The sequence below is a fragment of the Sinocyclocheilus anshuiensis genome, unplaced genomic scaffold (genome assembly GCF_001515605.1).
Source record: "Sinocyclocheilus anshuiensis isolate Anshui unplaced genomic scaffold, SAMN03320099.WGS_v1.1 scaffold117, whole genome shotgun sequence".
In the NCBI taxonomy this organism is placed as follows: domain Eukaryota; kingdom Metazoa; phylum Chordata; class Actinopteri; order Cypriniformes; family Cyprinidae; genus Sinocyclocheilus; species Sinocyclocheilus anshuiensis.
Window position 1 is genome coordinate 594,667 of NW_015536624.1, and position 17,957 is coordinate 612,623.

At 33.0% G+C, this 17,957-nt stretch overlaps 1 protein-coding gene across 1 annotated transcript in view; it reads left to right on the forward strand.

Annotated features, from left to right (window-relative positions):
* LOC107704829 (netrin receptor UNC5C-like) overlaps window positions 1-17,957 on the forward strand; it is a 70,159-nt gene that overhangs the window by 47,936 nt on the left and 4,266 nt on the right. Inside the window, exon 2 of the mRNA XM_016507857.1 lies at window positions 10,779-11,012. Within this exon, the coding sequence (XP_016363343.1) occupies window positions 10,779-11,012 (234 nt within the window). The remainder of the gene's footprint in view (window positions 1-10,778; window positions 11,013-17,957) is intronic.

Here is a 17,957-nt window from a genome sequence, read left to right on the forward strand (position 1 = left end):
TATATAATTATTATTATTAATTTGTTTGATTATTAACAATTATATACTGATATACCGATCAATTTTGCATTATTTTCTCATCAGTACTTCAGATCTTTGTTTTTTTTTTAATTCATTTGTTTAAAATTCTGACACTCATGATAATTTTTGGAAGGGTAAAGAGACTAAATATTTGTGATTTTTTTAAATAAATGAATGTTAGTTAATTTGATTATTAACATTATATACTGATATTGATATTAATTGATATTAATATGAATTTTGCATTCTTTTTCTCATACTATTGCATAAATACTTTTTCTTCATTGTTTATTTATTTTTATTTAATAATCTCTCTCTGATTGTTATTATTTTATTATTGTTAATTTTATTTTATTTTTTGCATTCATATCATTTCTGCAGTCCCGTTTAATGAAGCAGCAGCTTGTCTGAATAATCTTGGACAAACTCGAAGGCAGCCATGTGCGATAGAGAGATTAAAACTGATTCCCTCCAGAATGTCTTGGCCCACAGACGTCCATTAGAAATTCATTGGTGTAAACATGATTTCTGCTCATTTTTACAAACGGGGGGATTATTTTCTGTAGTAGCTGACGGCGCGTCTCAGATGCCATCGATAGAGGTTAAGTTGTATTTAACCTGGAATATTCCTGTAGTAGTGGACCGTTCACCGTTCATCAATAATATACTCACACTCACGCTCCAGAAGGTTAAGCTAATAAACGTGACCCCGCTCGCGCTCACTCGTCGTGTGAAAGGTCCCAGCTTGGTCTTTAAGCCCCATTATTAAGAGAGTTAATCATCTGAACCAGTTGAACCAGTGCTGGCACCTGAGAGGAGAGACGGTGAGAAGAGCACTGGAGAACAGCCTGCATGCTATGGATGCTATGGATCAGAAAATCGAACCTAATCCAAAATTTTTTATGACGGACGTAAGTTTCGGAGGCAGTGTGTAAACGTGATTGACAATGTGAGGTCGTATTTATTTTTCAAAGTGCGAAAATTTCAGACTCAGTGTGCAATGGCCTTTACTCTGCACTTCAGGAGCATTTCATTTGTCCCTTATAATGTTACTCAAGGTTTCCTCTACCATAATTCAGTTTTCCATGATGATTTTCCACCTTCTCTCTGACCTTTACATGGGGTGGGAGGAAAAAATTGATTGTGCTTCGATTCTAAAAACTTCATTGCACAGGATCTGAGAAACGAGTGCTTTGACTGTGTGTTAAGCTTTCCAAATTAATGCTTTTTGTTCATTCACATATTAATTCATTTCATGTATTCATTCATTTGTTGATTCCTTTGTTCTTTCATTTATTCGTAGATCCATTCCTTCATTGTCGTTTGTTTGCTCATTCATAGATTCATTTATTTATTCTTGTTTGCTCAGTCATTGCATTTTTGTCAACTTTTAGTCATTACTTTTAGTCAAACTGTAGTTACCAACATTTATTTTGGTAGCTATTTTATATGTAGTCTTCAAACAAAAATAGTCATTAATTATTCTCTCTTTAGACCGAATCAATTAAGCTTATGAGATATTTCAATCAAGGATTGAATTTGGAAAAACTTGAATAAATAATGACAATTTTCATTTCTGGGTGAACTATCCCTTTAAAAGTAGTGAAAAGGGAGCAACTTATTAAAATGATAGTTGTTCATATATAATATACATAATTTATAATTTTTGAAAAAGAAGCAGAATAAGACAATAAGACAAATACAAAAAAGAGATACAAATTAAACTCATTGTTCAGATGCAGTATGTTTACTTAACATATTTATTTAACATCTTATGTTGGTTAACATTAATGACGGATATGTACTTAATTAGGATATATATATATAATTATTATTATTAATTTGTTTGATTATTAACAATTATATACTGATATACCGATCAATTTTGCATTATTTTCTCATCAGTACTTCAGATCTTTGTTTTTTTTTTAATTCATTTGTTTAAAATTCTGACACTCATGATAATTTTTGGAAGGGTAAAGAGACTAAATATTTGTGATTTTTTTAAATAAATGAATGTTAGTTAATTTGATTATTAACATTATATACTGATATTGATATTAATTGATATTAATATGAATTTTGCATTCTTTTTCTCATACTATTGCATAAATACTTTTTCTTCATTGTTTATTTATTTTTATTTAATAATCTCTCTCTGATTGTTATTATTTTATTATTGTTAATTTTATTTTATTTTTTGCATTCATATCATTTCTGCAGTCCCGTTTAATGAAGCAGCAGCTTGTCTGAATAATCTTGGACAAACTCGAAGGCAGCCATGTGCGATAGAGAGATTAAAACTGATTCCCTCCAGAATGTCTTGGCCCACAGACGTCCATTAGAAATTCATTGGTGTAAACATGATTTCTGCTCATTTTTACAAACGGGGGGATTATTTTCTGTAGTAGCTGACGGCGCGTCTCAGATGCCATCGATAGAGGTTAAGTTGTATTTAACCTGGAATATTCCTGTAGTAGTGGACCGTTCACTGTTCATCAATAATATACTCACACTCACGCTCCAGAAGGTTAAGCTAATAAACGTGACCCCGCTCGCGCTCACTCGTCGTGTGAAAGGTCCCAGCTTGGTCTTTAAGCCCCATTATTAAGAGAGTTAATCATCTGAACCAGTGCCGGACCCTCTGGCACCTGAGAGGAGAGACGGTGAGAAGAGCACTGGAGAACAGCCTGCATGCTATGGATGCGAAAATGCAGAAAATCGAACCTAATCCAAAATTTTTTATGACGGACGAAAGTTTCGGAGGCAGTGTGTAAACGTGATTGACAATGTGAGGTCGTATTTATTTTTCAAAGTGCGAAAATTTCAGACTCAGTGTGCAATGGCCTTTACTCTGCACTTCAGGAGCATTTCATTTGTCCCTTATAATGTTACTCAAGGTTTCCTCTACCATAATTCAGTTTTCCATGATGATTTTCCACCTTCTCTCTGACCTTTACATGGGGTGGGAGGAAAAAATTGATTGTGCTTCGATTCTAAAAACTTCATTGCACAGGATCTGAGAAACGAGTGCTTTGACTGTGTGTTAAGCTTTCCAAATTAATGCTTTTTGTTCATTCACATATTAATTCATTTCATGTATTCATTCATTTGTTGATTCCTTTGTTCTTTCATTTATTCGTAGATCCATTCCTTCATTGTCGTTTGTTTGCTCATTCATAGATTCATTTATTTATTCTTGTTTGCTCAGTCATTGCATTTTTGTCAACTTTTAGTCATTACTTTTAGTCAAACTGTAGTTACCAACATTTATTTTGGTAGCTATTTTATATGTAGTCTTCAAACAAAAATAGTAATTAATTCTTCTCTCTTTAGACCAAATCAATTAAGCTTATGAGAAATTTGAATCAAGGATTGAATTTGGAAAAACTTGAATAAATAATGACAATTTTCATTTTTGGGTGAACTATCCCTTTAACAGTAGTGACAAGGGAGCAACTTATAAAAATCATAGTTCATATACAGTATTATATATAATTTATAATTTTTGAAAAAGAAGCAGAATGAGACAATACATTTTTCAGATAGGCTACAGTATGTTTACTTAACATATTTATTTAACATATTTTGTTTAACATTTAATGACACGGATAGGTAGGCTACTTAATTAGGAATGCTGTCCCTTTAAGACGGAAGGCATGCATGTAACACTGACACACGTTCAGTTTTCACCCACCTGTTGACGTTCACTTAATCCATAACTGACTGTATTTACGTGAGATACTCTACATCAGTCAACTTTTTGGCGTACCGGATCCCAGTCCAATTCAGAACCATCCTCAAGGACCCCCAGAACAAAATGGACTCATCTATGTATAATTTGTGTCTTTGTGAGGACCAAATGCAGTCAAGTATAATTCAAGTTAGCTGACTTGTCCAGTATTTGTCCATATCATCAGCTATATTGGATTATTCTTTCATGGGAACATGTCATGTCAAAATATACAAAATGTATACAAAAATTCATACTTTATACGGACCCCCTGGCCTTACGTCAAGTACCACTAGGGGTCCACGGACCCCTGGTTGAGAAACACTGCTCTACATGATAGACAGTTGGACTGCTGTGTGTGTATTTGAGCACTGAGAACTGATCGCACACTGTATATGAGAACTGAAGAAGTGGAGCGTGCGCGATTCCGCCTATCCCGCCTTCACTAACTTTAAGTTAATGGACAACGAATTGTGACTCCCGGGAAAAACGGGACGTCTGGTCACCTTATTCCTACCCCTTAAGGTGCTGAGGCCATTGTTTCAGATCGCTGGTTTGCATTTTGGTAGCCTATCCATACCCTGCGGCTGCCATACCGAGACTAGATATGCAAACGCCCTTCATCCGATTGCAATCCAATGACAGGACGCACATTTTGAAGGACAAGACAGTAGCCTATAGGATGTATTTTGAATGTCCGGTAGTCCTCAAATAGCATTATAGTCCCGTCTCGTCTTGTTAACGAAGACGCGGCATATTTCGTTATAGTTTTTATCATTAGATATTAGTTTTAGCTCGTCAACGTCTCATCTTAGTCACAGAAAAAATGTTCGTTAACGAATATATTTTTCGTCACCGTCTTCGTTGACGAAATTAACACTGGTTCATTTGTTCATAGATTCGTTCTTTCATTCTTGTTTGTTCATTCATTCATAGATTCATTCATTTATTTTTGTTTGTTCATGCAATCATAGATTGATTTCTTCTTGTTTGTTCTTCAGTTTTGTTCGTTAGATTTGTTCCTTCTTTTTGTTTGTACATTTGTTCATAGATTCGTTCTTTCATTCTTGTTTGTTCATTCATTCATAGGTTCATTCATTTATTTTGAATGAATTATTATTCATGCCTTTATTCTTGTTTGTTTGTTCGTTCGTAGATTAATTCCTTCATTCTTGTTTGTTCAATGGTTTGTTAATTTGTTCATAGATTCATTCCTTCATTTTTGTTTGTTTGTTGATTCATAGATTCATAGATTCACTCATTTATTCTTGTTTGTTCACGTGATCATATTAATTCTGGTTTGTTCATTTTTGTAGTTTATAGCTTGTAGATTAATTCCTTCATTCTTGTTTGTTTGTCCGTTCATAGATTTATTCCATCATTGTTTTTTTTGTTCACTTCTTCGGTCATTCTTGTTTGTTCATTGAATTGTAAATTAATTCCTTCATTCTTGTATGTTCATTCATTTATAGATTTATTCCTTCTTGTTTATTCATTTGTTCGAAGATTCATTCCTTCGTGTTTAAATTACACAATTATGTTTGTTCACCTATTTATTTATTCATTCATTCTTGCATTAGTCTGTTCATATGTTCATAAATGCATTCATTATTTTATAATTCATAATATGTTTGCTCTTTTTCTGTTTATCCATTTAGTTTAACTGCTTAATTGTTCATTTGTTAGTTTTGACTTTTTCTGTTTATGTGTCTATTACTGTGTTCTTTCATTCATTACTCATCGATTGATTAATCTATTTATTCATGTGTTCATTCACATATTCATTCATTTGTTCATCCATTCTTGTTTGAAAAGTGTGTTTGCGTTTATGTTTTAAAGCTATATTTAGTTATATATTTATAACTAAATATATATGTTTAATAGTTTACATTTGGTATTCAATGAACCCATGAATTAATAAGAAAAAGAAAAGTAGGCCAAGAATCATTTTAGGATTGAGTCATGATTCCCAGAATGGAATTGCACCGGATCGTGAGGAGCCTAAAGATTCCCACCCCTACTTTACATACCTATAGGTTCCAGGCCTTTTATTTGAAGCGTATCAGTTTTGTTTGTGTGTTTTAATAGAGTAAATAACAGAGAGACGGTTTGTGTGTATTACATTAATCTGGGATTTAAATAAATGAGTCATCTCAGATCATTTGTCTCATAATAACATCTGCAAACACGACACAGACCCAAACAAAACAGACGCGGCCCTCGACCCGTCATTAGATAGCATGGCTGTGCCGTGACCCGTTAATGGAAGGTAATGTACCCTACAGAGTGTTAATTTGGGGTGAAAGCAGCTCAGTGTTTGAGACAGTCAGAGAAGAGTTATGAGCTGGACTGCGTGCCATCGGACGGGTCAGCGGGCATCTAATGGAGGCATTCAATAATAATCTGACGCTCGTGCCATATGTGTGTGTTAGTGTAATGTTAGTATCCAGTATATGTACTGATGAGTCCAGAGATCGATGCGTCCTGGCTTATGATCCATCCATTATGTGCATGTGTGTAATATTGAAGATCTCTGCATTTATGCGGGAAGTGAAATTGCACTACAGACATAAACAGGAGTGATTTTAACTGATCGGTCCATCAGTTCAACCATTTTGTTTGTTCATTCACTCATTTATTCTGTCGTTTGTTCATTCTTTCATTAGTTTAATTTATTTGTTCATATGTTGATTTATTAATGTATTATTTTGGTGGGTTATATGCTTGTTCTTTCATCGGTTCATTCATGTCCATAAGTTCATTCATTAGTTTACCTGTTGTTCTGTTCTCTTGTCTGTTTATGTCTGATTCATTAGTTTGTTTGATTCATCCGTTCATTTGTTAATATATTTTATTCATTCATTTGTTTTTATTCGTTTATTCCATCGTTTGATTATACTTTCATGAGTTTGTTCATATGTTCGTTTATTCATTCATAATTCATAGGTTTCTTCTTTTATCTGTTCATTCATTCATGTATTCAGTCATTTGTTCATTCATTAGTTTATTGATTTATTCATTTGTTCATTCATTGGTTTATTTGTTGTTCTGCTTATTGGCTATTTCTGTGTTCTTGGATTCATTAGTTTATTGATTTATTCATTTGTTCATTCATATATTGATTGATTTTCGGTTCATTCACTCATAGGTTATTAGTTAATTTATTCTGTAGTTTGTTTATTCTTTCATTACTTTGTTAGTTCCTGTGTTCATTCTTTTGTCTCTCCGTTTATTTATTCTGTCATGGTCATTTGTTCATTCATTAGTTTCTTTGTTGTTCTGTTCATTTGTCGAATTCTGTTCTCTTTGGTTCATTAGTTTGAAGAGTTTGTTCATTCATAGTTCATTGGTTTTGTTCATTAGTTTCATTTATTGATTCATTTGTTGTTTCTTTAATTAGTTGGTCATATCTTTAATTGTTCTTTCATTACTTTAACGCATATGTGACCCTGGACCACAAAACCAGTCATAAGGGTCATTTTTTTGAAATTGAGATTTATACATCATCTGAAAGCTGAATAAATAAGCTTTCACCATTGATGTATGGTTTGTTAGGATAGGACAATATTTGGCCGAGATACAACTATTTGAAAATCTGGAATCTGAGGGTGCAAAAAAAAAAAATCAAAATATTGAGAAAATCGGCCTTAAAGTTGACCAAATTAAGTTCTTAGCAATGCATATTACTAATCAAAAATGAAGTTTTGATATATTTGCAGTAGGAAATTTACTAAATATCTTCATGGAACATGATCTTTACTTAATGTCCTAATGATTTTTGGCATAAAAGAAAAAATCAATAATTTTGACCCATACAATGTGAATGAATGAATGAATGAATGACAACCTGTGCTACTTATGACTGGTTTTGTAGTCCAGGGTCACATATGTTCGTTCTTTTGTCTGTTCATTCATTTGTTTTTTTTATTGTTCTGTTCTTTGTCTAATTATGTTTTTTGATTCTTTAGTCTATTGATTGATTCATCCATTCATTCACGTTTGTTATTTTTGTTCATTAGTTTATTAGTCTGTTTGTCCATTTTTTCCATTTGTTCATTCTTTCATTGGTTTATTTGTTGGTTTGTTCATATGTATTCGTTACTTTAATTTATATGTTTGTTCTCTTTTCTGTTAATTTATGTAGTCATGTTCATTTGTTCATTCATTAGATTATTTGGTTTTCTGCTCATTTGTCAGTTTCTGTGTTCTTTGATTTTGTTGATTGATATTAGTTTATTCTGTCATTTGTTCACTCTTTCATTTATTCGATGTATCTTCAATTGTTCATTCATTACTTTAATTCAGTTCACTTTTCTGTATTCTTTGATTCATTAGTTTATTGTATGATTCATCCGTTCATTCATATGTTCATTCATTTTTGTCCATTTGTTCATTTTGTTTATTAGGTAATTCATTTATTCCTTCATGAGTTTGCTCATATATTTGTTCATTTATTCATTCATTACTTTAATAGTTCATGTCTATTTTTTTGTCTGTTTGTTCATTTGTTCATTCATTAGCTTATTTGTTCATTTGTGTGTTCTTTCATTGATTCGCTTTTGATTCATTCATTAATTCATTCATATGTTCATTGATTTTTGTTCATTCTCATATTCATTGATTTGTTTTTTGATTAGTTCCTTCATAGGTTCTGGTTTGTTCATTCATTCATTCATTATTTTTTACATTTTTAACTTGTTTGTTGTCTTGTCTGTTCATTCATTCATTATTTTTTAAATTTTTTACACGTTTGTTATTTTGTCTGTTCATTCATTTATTCATTCTGGTTCATTTGTTCATTCATTAGCTTATTTGTTTATTTGTGTGTTCTTTCATTGATTCGCTTTTGATTCATTCATTAATTCATTCATATGTTCATTGATTTTTGTTCATTCTCATATTCATTGATTTGTTTTTTGATTAGTTCCTTCATAGGTTCTGGTTTGTTCATTCGTTCATTCATTATTTTTTACATTTTTAACTTGTTTGTTGTCTTGTCTGTTCATTCATTCATTATTTTTTAACATTTTTAACATGTTTGTTGTTTTGTTTGTTCATTCATTTATTCATTCTGGTTCATTTGTTCATTCATTAGTTTTATTCGTTCTGTTCTTTAGTCTATTTCTGTGTTTTTATTTATTAGTTTGTTGACTGATTCTTTCATTGATTCCTGTTCAGTGATTTTTGTTCATTCATTAATTTATTCATTCATCCATTCTTGTTTGTTCATTCATTACTTTGTAATATGTTTTTATTCATTGATTTGTTCATTCTTATTTTCAGTGATTTTTTGTTCATTCACATGTTTACTCATTTGTTCATTAATTTGTTAATTCATCCATTCATGTTTGTTCATTAGTTCATAGATTCATTCATTCATTTGTTTGTTTGGTTGTTCATTTATTTATCCATCTGTTCATTCATTTATTAGTCTGTTTATTCGAAGCAGAGACGTTGAATGATGAGGGAGTGTACGGGAGAACGTCAGAGATCTCACGACGTCATGTTTATTTGAACTTGAGCTAAAAATACACAGCAGTTACTCCATTAACCAGGGATCAGTTAGAGACAACTGTGAGATCCTGTTTCATAATGAGACCCAAAAACAGGCCTGCACCAGTTTCTGCGTGTGAAGCCGAAGCCTCTCCGGACCCCAAACGAGCTCAGCAGACACAAATTACAGAATAAGAGGCTCTGAGAAAACTGACATTTGTGAATAAATTGGCGTAATGGGGATTTTTGTTGCATAAGTGTATTCTGTGATATTGAGAGATGTGTTATCTATTCTAAAACGAATTTATATTCATTTCATACAGTGTTTCAATTATGTGTACACCACCAATCAAAAGAACTTTGATTGCAATTTAAAAAAACTGTTCATAGTTATACTGAAAAATGCTATTACAATTAAAAATAGCCATTTTATATTGTCATATATTTTAAAGTGTAAATTAAAATATCACTTTTGAGTAGTAATATTGTGAAATATGATTACAAATTAAAATAACTTTAATATTGTTATATATTTTAAAATGTAAATTCAAATATCAACTTTAAGTAGTAATATTGTGAAATATTATTACAATTTAAAATAACTTTTATATTGTAACATATGTTGAAATGTAAATTAAAATATCACTTTTTAGTAGTAATATTGTGAAATATGATTACAAATTAAAATAACTTTAATATTGTTATATATTTTAAAATGTAAATTCAAATATCAACTTTAAGTAGTAGTATTGTGAAATATGATTACAAGTTAAAATAACCGTTTTAAATTGTAATATATTTTAAGGTGTAAATTAAAATATCACTTTTGAGTAGTAATATTGTGAAATATTATTACCATATAAAATAATTTTATATTGTAATATAAGTTCAAATGTAAATTAAAATATCACCTTTGAGTAGTAGTATTGTGAAATATGATTATAAGTTAAAATAACGGTTTTATATTGTAATACATTTTAAAATCTAAATGACAGTAAAATATCACTTTTGATTAGTAATATTATAAAATATGATAAAATAACTGTTTTATATTGTAATATCTTTTCAAATGTCGATTAAAATATCACTTTGGATCAGTAATATTGCGATATATTTTTACAATTTAAAATAGCTGTTTTATATTGTAACATACTTTATAATGTAAATTACAATATTAATTTTGATTAGTAATATTGTGAAATATTATTGCAATTTAAAATATATTTTATGTTGTAATATTTTAAAATGTAAATTAAAATATCAGTTTTGATTAGAAATATTGTGTAATATTAGTACAATTTAAAATAACTTTTATGTTGTAATATATTTCAAAATGTAAATTAAAATGATCACTTTCATACATCTATGCTAAATCAAAGTATTGATTTCTTTCAAAAATCTTACTGCCCTCGTGTTGGAATTGCTGATTTGCAAATCTAATTGAAATTGTGAAATGCATCAAAAAGCAGTACGCTACACTGCGTTTCCCACTCACTTCCTGATGCTTCATGTTGTCTGTGTTTTTTCCCAGGTGATGATGACTTCCTGTTGGGGTTGGGTGAGCTGCCGGAGACCTTCCCCAGCGACCCTCCAGAGCCCCTCCCACACTTCCTGCTGGAGCCGGAGGATGCTTACATCATCAAGAACAAAGCTGTCAATCTCTACTGCACGGCCACACCTGCCGCTCAGATCTACTTCAAATGCAACGGCGAGTGGGTTCATCAGAGAGAGCACACCATAGAGGAGCGGGTGGACGAGACGTCGGGTCAGTCACACACACACACACCATCACTCTACTTTATGGGTCGGAAACATTACGGTGCAATAAAAATGTGATAGCCCTGCTTTATTCATGGTTTTCATTGCTAAAGGTGCTGCTAGAGAGATAGATAAACCCCTTCCTGACACCTACAGGTTTGTGTATTATTTATGTAATGTTATGAGAGCTTTTTTGTGAAGGCTTCTTTATATGACTGGGAGTAAAGTTAGTCTAGTCAACACCAAGTGTGACCAGAGACACGACCTAGAACACTTTCTCTGACCGCTCGATGTGGATACATATGGAAGCTTTTTCCTCCACAGGATAAAAAAATACAAATATTACAACTTTTAATCTCACAATTCAGACTGGTTTTCTTTTTTTTAAGATTTATTTTTGGCATTTTTATTTTGATAGGACAGTATAGCAGTGACAGGAAGCGAAGTAGGAGAGAGAGAGGGGGGCGGGATCGGGAAAGGTCCACGAGCCAGGATTCAAACTCGGGACACCCAGAGCACACCAGCACTATATGTTGGCGAACTGCCCACAAGGCTATTGGCGCCGACCAGACTGGTTTTCTGAGTTTATATTGTGCAATTTTTCAGAACTGTGAGTGACAAAAAAACAATCTGAATTCTGAGATAAAAAGTCACTATTACCCTTTTTTTATATTCTGTAGCTTTTATTCTGAAATGGGCTTCCAAAGATACGAGTTAACAGGGTCCGTGTAACGCTTCACAATTAAATTTTCAGACCATATGGAGCAAATGAAAAAACTAAACCAAACGTTACTTCATAAATGAATAATTGCAATTTTTTTCAATTTTACTTTTGCTAAATTGTGACTTCAGAAAGGATCATATGAGTAAATAAAATCTAAACGATTTTCTATTTTCCCATTTTTTTATCTTACAATTTGCGCTGTGGGCTGTACCATTAGCACGGGGATGTTGCCGCGGACTGTTTCACAGACGCTTAACGTGGCTTAATGTATCCTACTAAAACAGTGACACTGGAGGACACACCTTATTAATAATAAACATAGGCTACTATTTACAGACAAGCTAGCCCAGAATATTTGTGCTAAATTGCACATTAAGTGTCAGAATATGAACGAGCAAAGTTTCACGTGAAGCGATTTCTTCCCATAGAAAACTATTGCCATACACACAATAACCACCGGAGATGTACGCTAAAGCTTTATTCATAAACACCAGCCGCGAAAATCCATCTACATATATCTCCGGTTAATGTTTGAACTATAAATGCTACATTTGAAAAATAGAAAATCGTTTAGATTTTATTTATTTAAATGATAATTTTTGAAGTCACAATTTAGCAAAAGTTAAATTGAAAAAAGGAGAGGAAACGGCAATTATTCATTTATGAAGTAAATGAAAAAAATTAATTTGGTTTCATTTTTGCATTTGCACCATATGGTCTGAAAATTGAATTGTGAAGCGTTACACAGACCTAACAGTACGGATTGTTTCAAAATAGCTTCACAATAATAAACAGGAAAATTACAGTGTTAATGCTGTAAAATCAAGTAGTTATGAAACTGAAAGTTTCAGCTGTAAAGCAGCTCTACACAAGACAATTATGCCATTATTTAGATCAAATTTAGTTCAATGAATTGTGAAGCGTTACACGGACCTAACAGTACGGATTGTTTCAAAATAGCTTCACAGTAATAAACAGGAAAATTACAGTGTTAATGCTGTAAAATCAAGTAGTTATGAAACTGAAAGTTTCAGCTGTAAAGCAGCTCTACACAAGACAATTATGCCATTATTTAGATCAAATTTAGTTCAATGTTGATTCAATCAGTCAGTGTTGCAAAGTTCATCAATTATGAGACAAGTTCAATTTTTCAGTTTCAAATTTGCTAACCATTTCTGAGTGAAAATTGTTTCAAAGTAAGTCCTATACATCATATTTCTTCAGCGTATAAGTAGCTACAAATACTAATCTACAACAGAGTCATTATTCAGCTCAGGTCAGTTTAATGTTGATTCAATTCAGTTCAATAACAGTGTCAGTGTTGCAAAGTTAGTGTCATCCAGAAGATACTAGAGAAGCAAGATTCCAAGTGAAATAATTAGATAAATAAGATACGCACTCTTAATAATAAAGGTGTTTTATTGGTTTTATGGTTTCATGAAGAACCTTTAACATGTATTTCCATTGCACAGTAGGTGCTGTTTAAACTAACAAAAATGGTTCTTAAGAACCTTTCACTAAACGGTTCTTTGAGGAACCAAAAATAGTTGTTTTGTGGCATTGCTCTGTTTTTTTAAGAGTGTTGTTCAGCAAATCACAGTGTTTGTTGTCTTTTTCTGTCACGAATCTCTAGCTCAAACCGTATCACATAGTATTAGCAATGCTATTGTCATGAGTTCAGTTCCCAGGGAATGCATGAACTGATGATACTGTATGAATACCTTCAATGCAAAGTCAAAGTATATGCCAAATGCATAAATGTCTTTTTCACACTGCGAGAACAGAACACAGAGTACAAGCCAAGAACAGTGAGTGATCTAGGCCCACTTTTGATGATAGTCAAAAGCTAATATGCTACAATTCATAGATTAAAGGTGCGCCAAGTAATTTTTTTCCCACTTTCAAAAAGTTTCATAGAAGGAAATTTTAACTTGCAGTAACAAACAGTATGGGCATTGGCATATTGGTATTATTGGTTAAAGCATTGGTATATGTGACCTCAGACCACAAAACCAGTCATAAGGGTCAATTTTTTTAATTTGAGATTTAAACATCATTTGAAAGCTGAATAAATAAGCGTTTGTTAGGATAGGACAATATTTGGACTAGATATGATTATTTGAAATCTGGAATCTGAGGGTGCAAAAAAAAAATCCAAATATTGAGAAAATCACCTTTAAAGTTGTCCAAATGAAGTTCTTAGCAATGCATATTACTAATAAAAAATTAAGTTTTGATATATTTGTGGTAGGAAATGTACAAAATATCTTCATGGGGCATGATCTTTACTTTATCCTAATGATTTTTGGCATAAAAGAAAAATCGATGATTTTGACAATGTATTTTTGGCTATTGCTACAAATATACCCCAGCGACTTAAGACTGGTTTTGTGCTCCAGGGTCACATATTTAGGAAGATGAATAAGTGCTAATGCAACATAAATTAAAGATTTTAATTATCTACTTCTATATTCAGAAGTCTGGGGATTGTAAGACTTTTTCATGTTTAAAGAAGTCCCTTCTGCTCACCAAGGCTGCATTTATTTGTTAAAAAATACAGTAAAATCAGTAATATTGTGAAATATTATTACAATTTAAAATGACTGTTTTCTATTGTAATACATTGTAAAATTCAATTTATTCCTGTAATGCAAAGCTGAATTTTCAGCATCATTATTCCAGTCTTCGAATATGCTGTCACTTTTGATCAATTTAATGCATCCTTGTTGAATAAAAATAATAATTGGCTGACTCCAGACTGAATGAGAAATCTAGCTATAGAATAAGACAGTTTAGGGTAATGTTTCACCTATAGCACTCAATTGCAACAGCACTAAGAATGCAACACTTTTAAAATGAAACCAAGCATTTGCCCTCACATATCTGCATATGTTTTAGGCCTAATGTTTGCTGCAGAAGACAGAAGCACTGCCGTGCATTTCGAGGTTGGGAAAGCTAGCAGCCCTCCACTAATGTTCGATCATTCAGAATGAAAATAGCCTGTTTTGGCCGAGGCTGAAGCGCAGTCACCTCACCGCAGGAGAAACCGACACGAGCCGCTCTCTGTGTGGGCGAGCGAAGAGCTCAATTCATTACGCAGAGGTTAACAAGCTCCTATTGAGCTAATGACTCTAATGGATCTTTGATATCAACCCGCCGCAGTAATTCTGCTCTAATATCTCTGCGGTGGAAACTTTACCGTCATAATCACACCTCGGATATTACTCGAGGTCAGAGCGTGGAGATATTATGGGCCGCCGAAACGGGGCCGACTTCTCTAAACACTGTCATTGAACTTTAATGTGCAACGGTAACGTTTATCATAAAAAATTATAGTGTGTGTGAGAGAGAAAGAGATTTAGAGAGAGAGAGAGCAAGAGAGATATAGTTTATGCTTTTAATTAGATTTCTGTCAGAGGTCTGTCTTTGTTTTCGCCGGCCGCGGGCTCCCTCTGGCATCGCTATCTGTCTCTATTTGGGATGGTGTAATATCGTTATGAATCAATTTCATTGTTCGTTTTGGCGATTGTGAGTAAACAAGGTTAAATCTGTTCCTTGTCATGAAAGCTGGTGTGTAATCGGCTCACGGTGTGCGTGATGAGTGTTTTGGGTGTCTAAATTGTGCAGAAGATTCAGATTGAGATCTGGTTCAGTCAGAAAGACTCTTTCCTGCTGCGGTCTTCGTCTCAGAGGGTCTCGTTTAAACAGACGTCTTAGTATCTTTACACAACAGAACGGCATTCAGAAAAACATCTGCCACATTCACAATGTCAAGCAAGTTTGCATTGTTTTCTGGAAGACTGGTCATTTATCTTTTGGTGGGCAATAGCGATGGGATTTGAGCTCATAAGAACGGAATGTATAACATGTATAATTAGAAAAAAAAACGTCATCTAATATTTTAAGATATGAAAAATGCTACACAGTGATGATATGACCAATAAGTTATGAAAACGTTACTTTACGTTAATTTACATTACTGTAACTCGTCAAAATAACTAAAGCAATTTTCAACTTTAATTTATGTTCTACAAGCTTCAACTCATTTTTTAAGCCAGTTTAATGTAATTTAAGTTGAAATGACTTAAACAGCTAAGTTGACTGTACTAGCAACTTATTTTTTACATTTTAGAAATTAATTCCTGAATCACTTGATTCACTGGAAACGGCCGTTTGAACTGAATCACAAAAATGAATCAAATGTACTGATTCTAGATACTTTTATGCAACTAAATTTGAAATCTGGGATTGTATTTAAACGTCTCAGTCTTAACGCTCTTTTATTGAAAATATAAACTATCGTTCAAAAGTTTGGGGTTGGTTTTTAATGCTTTTGAAATAGATCTCACCAAGGTTGCATTTATTTGATCAAAAATACAGTAAAACAGTAATGTTGTGAAATATTAACATTTAAAATAACTGTTTTCAATTGGAATATATTTTAAAATATATAATTTATTCCTGTGATGCAAAGCTGAATCAGCACTCCAGACTTCAGTGTCACATGTTCCTTCAGAAATCATTCATGCTGATTTGCTGCTCAATAAACATTTCTGTTATTGACATTGTTGAAAATAGTTGTGCTGCTTCATATTTTTTTGTGGAAACCATAATACATTTTTTTCAGGATTTTTTGATGAATAGCACATTTCAAAAGAACAGGATTTATTTGAAATAGAAATGTTTTGTTATAGATTATAAATGTCTTTACTGTCAACTTTGATCTATTTGTTACATCCTAGCTGAATCAAATTTAAAATTTATTTCTTAAAGGGGTCATCGGATGCTAGATGCACTTTTACAAGTTGTTTGAACTGAAATGTGTGTTGGCAGTGTGTGTACACAACCACCCTATAATGATAAAAATCCACCCAGTGTTTTTTTTTATCTACTAAAATCTTTACTCCTTTCTCAAATCGAGCCGATCTCAGATGCACAGACAGGCCCCTCCCACGATAGTTTGATTGACAGTAGCGTTTCAGCACAGACTGGACTGGCGTCTTACCTTAGACCCGCCCTGAGTGAGCTGTCATCAGTCCGCCATTGTTTCACCGCTGGAGCAGATGTAGACAAGAATGACTCCTAAGCGATTGAGGTGTTCTGTTGTTGGATGTAATAATGAACATAGCAGTCGTCATTTACTCCCGACATCTGAGCCGCTGAAGACGGAGAGGATTACATTTGTTTCTGAAGAGAATGCGCCCCCGATCTACCTAAATGCGTCTATCTTCGCGCGAATCATTCGTGATCCCGCTTCACCTACAGAAGAAGTGAGTATAAGGTTTTTTAATGGATCTTTACAAATGGCCTTTCCTAATAATGTGCTAATTAGCGAGTTTCACGATGAATGCGGCTAAAGTAAACAGTCTCTCTGAGAGCGGCTCGGAAGAGAGGGGCGGGGTCAGCAGAGCTCATTAACATTTAAAGGAAAATGCTACAAAACGGCTTGCTCTGAAAAGAGCTGTTTTTGGCAGGGTAAAAAATGTGTTTTTTGAGACATTTTAACCAAACTATGTTTGGTTTGACTTTTCATTAAGACCCTAAAGAATCATATCAACTTGTGGAAAATTGGCATCCGATGACCCCTTAAAAAAAAATCTTACTGATCCAAAACCTTTGAACAGTCTTCAATGTTCCAGATTCTTGTCTGTTCTTGACAGACGTCCCAAAGAGAAGATCGCAACAGGAATTCAGTTTGTGCCAGTTTTAAATTCATATTCACAATAATCCAAAACAAAAATGTGTGTGTGCTTACAGATCTCGTTGTAAACGCACCCCATCCCATTATTGCTGCCATTGATTTTCTGCCTGTGTTTATGTATGTGTGCTTTTACATGCTTTGTGTGTTTTTATGCTTGCGAGGCAGCACTGTATTGATATTCATCCAGCAGTCATTGTTAGAGGTGTTTTTAAGGCGCCAGTATTATTGTTTGTGCTCATAGTGCTTTAAAAAAAAAAACACTGTTTTCTGAGAAAGGTTCAGTGTGAGTCGTCCTGCAGTGATTGTGCTTCAGACGTGAATGATTTCTCAAATCATGTGTTATTGAGGAGAGGTGTGCTGCTACTTTACTGAGTGATCAGACAATACAAGTGAAAAAATACAACAGACTTACATTGGTCTATAGATATTACTAGGGTCATTCCTTTAGGGTATCTCAGAGACTTGACCAATAAGCAACCTGTGAGTTTTGCAGTAATTGCATTTTCTGGAGAAATGTTAAAATTATA